This window comes from Carettochelys insculpta, chromosome 21 (genome assembly GCF_033958435.1).
Source record: "Carettochelys insculpta isolate YL-2023 chromosome 21, ASM3395843v1, whole genome shotgun sequence".
NCBI lineage: Eukaryota > Metazoa > Chordata > Testudines > Carettochelyidae > Carettochelys > Carettochelys insculpta.
This window is the reverse complement of record NC_134157.1, coordinates 18,276,386-18,284,298: the sequence shown is the minus strand read 5'-3', so window position 1 is coordinate 18,284,298 and position 7,913 is coordinate 18,276,386. Positions and strand designations below refer to the sequence as shown.

The following is a 7,913-nucleotide window of genomic DNA, read 5'->3' as shown; positions in this document are numbered from 1 at the left end:
ATCAATGAAGCATCAGTGCTTTGCTTCTTTTTGTAGTAGAGACTCTTTATATGAATGAAGTGAGGAATTTAACTCTTTAAAACAGAAGATTCTCAGCCTGTTCTTTTTGCTGCCCAAATCCCAGGAGCTGAGTGAAGGGCTGGTGAACATCAAGAAGAGCTCATGGGGTATGCTATATACACCAACACCTAAACAGATGCATAAGTCCTACAGCTGAAACACCATCCACCAGTTTCTTTGAATGATGCACCCAGGAAAACAGAATTTTTCACACTGAAATTCCTGATGGTACTGCCCAGTATCAGCTGTTGTACCAGTAGGCAATTTTTCCCCCTTCAGTTACCTCCAACACAAGATAGTTGCACAAAGATATAACTGAGACCAGAATTTGTCACAATAATTTACTGTTCTTCCATCCCCTACATATACATACCCAGTACACAGTAAACAGAACAGGGACATCTCCTAATATTTTTACTGTTCCTTAGATAACTGTGGATAGTACAAAGTTTTCCTGTTTAAAAAAATTATTTCCTTCACAATTCCATCTTGCTAAGACTTCTTATGGGAATCTGATGCTACAGAATATCCACAGAAGCTATTTCCATCATAACACTATGTCGACATTATAATAGTAAGAGAATATTTTTAAAATTATCAACATGAAATTAGTTACCTGTGTATAAGGGGTGAACACTGATCCACTGTAATTTGTTTAGAAACAAAACCATCATTTATTAATCCAAACTACATCATTGCATTTACAACATTCATTGCATAAACTAGACATACAAAGTTTTGCCACCTCTGGTAAATAACAGACATACATGATACAGTATATTTGCTGAATACATAAGTTCAAACAATATGGGTACAACAACTTGTTCATAATACATACTTAAACCATCGTGTTTAATAGTTACTAAGACACAGATCCATAAGCTACTTTGGGTCTCAGCACAGTTAATCTAAGAGACAAAAACACAGTGGAGAGACAGTAGCTGCAATGGAATGCAAGTAAAACTAACCAGTGTTAGTCTTAACCAAACACCAAGATAGCTCCTTGAGGGGTCAGCTTTTCCACTTAGAAATACAAATCACACATCCATCGTAGCTGACTGTGATGTAGGAAAATGTCCATGCAACTCACATACAGTTAGAGAGAAATACTCTCTGGTGATAATTTCCAACAGTCATTGCCTTACGTCTTTAGCATGTACGGTAGATTTGCTATGGGAACCCAAAGCAAAACAAAACCTCCAGTGTTTCTTTAAGTGCAGTTCCAGCTGCAAGTATATGATTACTCTTAAGTCTATTTAGCACAGACTTGGACATCTTTGAATGCAGAGGTAAATGCTGATCTGTCAGTGTAGGCTGTATAATCCTCTGTGAAGTTATTCTTTATTTTGGCAGCTGTTTTTTATAATAAGTGTGTTTCCTTGATATTAATATTTTTTTTAAATTAGGTCCTAGACAAAAGCGGACTACAATTCATCAGACCTGATGACGTGGAAGAGGGTGACGTTGTAGAGTATCTGATGGCCATTATTCCAAGCGTAGAGGGCTCGGTCCTTAGGGTTGTAATCTAACATGGAAATGTGGGAGTATTTATTCTGGAACGGGATGTCAATGTACTCATAAGTGGAGGCGTTGGTCTGGTAAGCGTAGTGCACCTTGGTGCCCCCCGAGTACCCGTTGGTGACGTAGAGCGTGCCACAGATGATAAAGGCCTCGCCAGCGCTGCGCTTTGGGTAGCTGGTGTTCCAAGTCTGCAGGCTCTGCAGGGTGTTAGGGTCCAGTTTGCTAATAACAATGTTCCCCGCGTTTTGATTGGTGGCATAGACAGCCCACAAGCCATTTTCGTCCACCATGAGGTCAATGTCGGAGTGGCCCCCCCAGGCATAGTGGTACATGTTGTTGTAACCAGCATAATCCAGGCTGCGAGTCTTGAGGATGGTATCTGTTTTCAAATCAAACCTGATGATTATGTGGCTTTGGTATTTGTTGAAGTAGATGGAGCCATTGTAGACCACTTGGCCGGTGCCGGACCAAGGGTGAGGGAGACGGTGAGAGGTGAAATTGTCTGTGCTCATGAAATCAGACATGCTTTTGTACTCTCGGACAAAGCGGTTGTTGTGGTAGCCATCCATGTACCAGACCTGTGCGCACAATGGAAACACTTCATGTTACAAGACAGCACAGAACCATCATAACAAATGAGCAATAAACAGAGAGATTTTTGTCCCCCTCTTCTGAAATACAGGTCGGGCAACAGCGTCATGAGTTACCATAGAAACTAAACTAGATCTTAAAAGAAAACCATCTGGAGACTACGCTCAGGGAGCCTCACTTTGAGAAAGTCCTGTCGCTCTTTTTTCCACAGCGTTTCACTATACTTGTGAGCAGAATTCCCTCCTACTTTTCCATCCATGGGGTGGAATAAATTTGAAGTGCACCAAAGCATGTGTGCCTGTGCACCACCAATAAAAAACACACGCTGCCCACTGTCGGTGGCTGTGGGCGCACTGCCAATCAGCTGGCAGCACCTGAGTCTCTCCTGGGCAGCCACCCAAGCGCTCAGCTTACAGGGAACAATCCTTACAAGGAACGTTGACTTTCTGGCCTCACTGATTCTAGAAGTGTTGCCCCCTCCCACACATCACCAGAACGCACACTCCAAGACCCTGCTTAGTCAGAGAACGGCATGGAGGCCCACAGAAATTAACAGCAGATTTTCTCATGGTGAGACGCCAACAGTCACAAAAAATCCAGAGCAAACTGCTAGGAAGGGAGGCCGTAATGCAGCCTGATTGAAAGAGATGTATTTGGAGAATTTTACTACCAATGATTTAAAAAGCTGGTCAACAATCTGAAAAACAACTGATTGAATTGACCAACACACAAAAGCTTTCCAAGAGGGGGATGCTAACATCTTTCCAGCAGTTCTGTAGTTTAAGCTGTTGCCATGAAGTACCAGGTGGCTGTCTTTGTCCTTTGAAAGGGCAATTAACATCTCCGTCTGCCTGGATAGAACTAGTATATTATGCTGATGCCTCTTTTTGCTTCCTGTAAGCCTCATCAGGGCAGCATTTATTAAATTATATCAACTGCTGTGTGGAACACCATTCATTTGGCATGCACGAGAACATGAGTGCAATCGCTCATTGCCAAGGAAATTCATTGGAAATTCCTTATCCCTTTGAAAATCTTGCTCTCTTGCATCAAAAGCTCACAGCTTGCCTGCTACAACAGCATAGATAAAGACATGAAAATCTCACTATTGTTAAATTATTAGTTGATGGTGGGAATATTTCAGATTATTACTTAAAAGGCAGTTCACTAGGGAGATTGTCTAGACTCTTTACAAAATGCTTTAGTCATTTGCAACCAAAATTGACGCAAATTGCAAAGCAATACGGTTAGCATGGAGAGAAAAAAAAATCATCCTGCTGCTGACATTTTGTATGCAGCTGCCTAACAATAAGACAGCTGTTTCCTACATCAGAAATTGTCTGAGCTAGTGGAGAAATAATAAATGAAACAGTTATAAAGATGACTTTGGGGAGGTGTATTTGCACGTCTTAAACAAATACAACTTTTGTCCGTATGGTCCTTGTAAAACCTCCACTGAGTTCAGCGCAGGGAAAATGAGCACTGAGGCATCAATGGGAAAATTCATGTGAACTGCAGATGTGTCAAGGAGTTGGTGTTAAACTCCAGCTCTGGATTAGAGTATGGTTTGGAATTCTGATTTTAGGTTGAAATTCTGGCCCCAGTGAAGACAACAGCAGAACTTCTAGGGCTGTATTATTCTGAAAAACGAAACAAAACAAAACAAAACACATATTTATTGTTCAAGCCAACTAGCCACATTCAACTGGCTGAATAGCCACAGGTGGCTAGCGACTAGCGTGTTGGACACAGCATTCTAGGCCAAGGCTACATCTACACTTCAGAGATCTGTCGAAAGAAGCTCTTCCAGAAGATCTCTTCCAAAAGAGCTTCTTTCAAGAGAGCGTCCACACACATAAAAGTGGATCAAAAGAGTGATCTGGTCTTTCGAAAGACAGCATCCATACAGCCCCCGCTCTTTTCTAAGAACAGGCCAGGGATTGCAAATGAAGACTGTTCTTTCGAAAGAAGGGCCCTGTGGAGCGTCTACACATTTTCTTTCAGAAGTAGCTTTCGAAAGGAGGCACTCTTCCTGAAATGGGAAAGGAAGAGTGATTTTCATAGGAGCACCACATTCTTTCAATTTACTTTTGAAAGAATGCTTCTTGTGTGCACATGCTCCACTGGCTCTTGAGAAAGCCCCCTTGCTAGTGTAGATGCAGCCCAGGTATTCAGGCTTAAACTGAAGAACACTAATTAACCTCATGAGATTTTGACTGTCTAAACTGGAAAACAGATGCCTGTTTGGTTTTGGAATCAGAATTGTAAGGGGTGGTCAAACCCAGAGATTTTAATCTATTCTCCATGTCCACCTGAAATTTGAAAATGATTGGATTGAAACCCCTGGTTCTAGCTCATTTGTAGCTTGATTCACTATACTCAAAAACTGTCCTAGGGAGTATTTGATCAAAACAAGGGCTGTGTTAAATTAACAAAGATGTAGAAGACAATTACAGTGCTTCCACAAGAAGCTACACTACTTTGTGTAACCAAACGTACAGTAGATGTAGCTGCATAAAACATCCCCTGTTTTGTGCCACCAGGATCAGATGAGGTCAATGGATATAACAGGCCCACGGATGGGCACAGTGCTCTGGGCCCCTTTGACCTGCTGTGGTAGTGCTGTTCCTCTGCTCTGTGTAGCTCTGAGGGAGGGGGTGGGCTTAGTGCACAGGTTGGCCCTGCCCCTTCTGCCCTTGGCCCTGTCCCTTCTGGGACATGGAGCAAGACCCTCTCCCACCTTGCCCGAGGGTCTGGGTGGCTGTCGGCTCCAGTGGATACAAACATCCACTCAGCTGCAATGTTCCATACACCTGCTTGGACAGGCCTGAGATGGGTGTCAGAAGGTCCCAAAGGGAAAAAGACTCTGAGCCCCTTGAAGGAAAGGGTCAGCACAGTGGTAGAGAAAGGCCATCTTGGGAGAAGGGATGTGGAGTTTCTCCCTTCAAATGTGGCCTTTATGGCATTAGAGTTTCCAACCTGGGGGTTAAAGAACATCTGACCTTACAGTGAATTTACCGAGGAAAAGGCAGTGCTTTACAAAAAATGAAAACTGAGCTCTCTCACTGCTCTGCTGCTCACGTTTCATTATTTGGCATTAAAAAGTAATACATGCCCAACTCCATGGGTATTTTTAAACCCATAAAAGCAGAAAACCTTGCTATAATTCTAGCATGTTAGGGTGGCTGACTGTGATGAGATTCCTCGCTTCAGAAAACAAGAGATTGATAGCATTGTCTCAAGCCGGGCATTGTGAAATCTGGCTTTGAGCAAATGGCTTCCACGCATTGCTCTGCCAGCGCACATCAATCCTAGCAGCTGACGGCCTCCTGCCATTTCATTGCTGGACTTCTCTTGAGCCACTCACAATCATGCCCAGTTGTGTTCAGTGATTACTTGACTTGAACAAATGACCTCTTGAGGGAGCTGAACAGAACACCCTCCCCAGCTTATTGTGCATTGTGATGTAACTCGGAGGTGACCAACATTTTGGTCACCACCACCGTTTCCTCTAATTTTCTCCATCCATATGTGGAATAAATTTTATGTGCCCCAAGGCATCTGTGGATGAGCACCACCACTAGAAACACATGGATGCTCTGTTAATCAGCTGGGCAACATTTCAACCTCTCCTGGGTGACTGCCCAAAAACTCTGCCTACGGAGAACATGGTCACTACACACTTTCTACTTCAAACTCTGACAGTTAACCAATGACATTCATAGATGCATATATTTCAAATGAAAGCTGTTGTAAATAACATGTGTACTTCTAAACTTAAAGCTACCCTCCCTAGAAAATCTTGTTGCTCTCTATCAACAGTAAAAAATATGTACTGGAGAGAATAAACGACGTCATTGTTACTAAAGAGAGGCTTTCTAGTTGCTAAGATAATACAAATAATTAATAATAGTGATGACAGACAAATAGCTTTTTGAAGATGCTGGGAAACACAGAAGACTCTTATAATTCAATCAGACAATTAGATGTTTTGTCATGAAGATCTAATGAGACAGATTCTCCTCTTGTACCAGTGTAAATCTGGAATAACTTCACTAGCATCGATGGACTGAGCAAATACTCCAAAAGTAGCCCAAGCAGAATAACCCTGTGTTCTAACAAGAAAGAAATGAAAGGTGAGGTGGTTATAGAGTTCTGGTTCTACCCCGTAAATTATTTTTTTAATGGCAATGAGCATAAAGTTTGATTTAATTATTGTCAGATTGTTATATCAGATGAATCTTATGCAGCCAATCATCTTGCTAACAGCTGACCATAAGCACTTAAATTAACAAGCCAGCCAGACAACTTCATTGATTATGTACTTTAAAAAAATCCCTGTAAGCTTACCGATAAGCAAGGCCCAGACTGACAGCAGAATGCAGTAGGTCTGCTCTGAGAACCAAACAGCATACTGCAGCAGGAGACTGTCTCTCTGCTCCACCAACCTCCATCAAATAAAGTGTTTAAATCTGCATACATTAGAAGGTACAACAGCAACAAACATGTAATGAAAGTTTGTCACCAGATCACTGTATCCCAGCCTTGAAAATAAGCATTTTCGCTTCAGCTTGACACGTATACGACAGCAGCTTGTTCCTTTTGACATAACAACTCATTATGTTTTAAGGTTTGTACCACTGATGCCTGTAACAGGGATCCCTGGGACCAGTGATCCCTGTAAGATGAGCACGAGTGCCCGCCCATGAGAAATTCGTGTGCCACTCAGCCGATTAGCATTCCCAGCCAGCAGCATGTTTCTCTGATGGTGCACATTCCCCTATGCCTTGGTGCAAATAACAAAATTTATTTCATTCATAGATAAAAAAAATCAGCGGGACCCCTGCCTGTGACTAAAATAAAACCCCTTTCATAACAACTTTGAATCTTGCAGTTCACTCAGGAGCAGGTATGGAACTGGAGTTTCACAAATGCATAGGGTTTAAGGCCATCAGATCACTAAGTTATCTAATGTGACCTATATATCACAAGCCATTAAATGTCACCCAGTTACCCCTATACTGAATTCAATAACATGCATGGTCACTAAAGCCTATCTTTGAGAAAGGCATCCCTTCTTGACCTGAAAACATCAAGAAATGCAGAATTCACTACTCCTCTTGGTGAATCACTCTCGCCGTTAAAAAACTCGGCCTTATTTCCAGTTTGAATTTGTCTGGCTTCAGCTTTCAACCAGTGGTTCTTGCTATGCCTCCCTTTGCTAGAGTAAAGAGCCTTTTAGTATCTGATATTGTCTGTCTATGAAGGTGTTTCTGCTCTGTAATCAAGTCATTCCTTTGTTTTGATAAACTAAACCAGAGTTTCACAAACTGTGTTCTGTGGAACACTGGTGTTCCATGCAATGTGAACAGATGTTCCGTGAAAAAAATTTTGATGTTAGCAATATTTTTTCTTCTAAAATATTAAATTTGAAATTATGTGTATCAAAAATACTAAGGTATTTGAATGGTATTTAGATTGTGGGTATGTTAATATTTATAATGCATTCACAATAGCATTGTTGTTATGTGAATTGTGCCAAAACAATCAGAGTTGATTTAGCATAAGTCATGTTCAGAGAAATCACGTGATACTGCCTCTGCTACAAGGATCCAAGTCACCAGCATCAATTCTAATATTAAGCAGATTTGTGATCCAAAGATGCAAAAACACTCTTCCCATTAAAAAACTGTCAAATGTTACTTATGTTTATTTTCCAGTAGTTTTCTGTAGACACAACA

General features: G+C 41.5%; 1 protein-coding gene across 3 annotated transcripts in view; it reads right to left on the bottom strand.

The window, feature by feature from the left end:
* Positions 1–295: 295 nt before the first annotated feature.
* OLFM1 (olfactomedin 1) overlaps positions 296–7,913 on the bottom strand; it is a 62,491-nt gene continuing 54,873 nt past the window's right edge. For all 3 annotated transcript variants that reach the window (XM_075015240.1, XM_075015241.1, XM_075015239.1), the window contains exon 6: positions 296–2,159. In XM_075015240.1, coding sequence (XP_074871341.1) covers positions 1,485–2,159 — 675 coding nt within the window. In that variant the 3' untranslated portion in view covers positions 296–1,484. The remainder of the gene's footprint in view (positions 2,160–7,913) is intronic.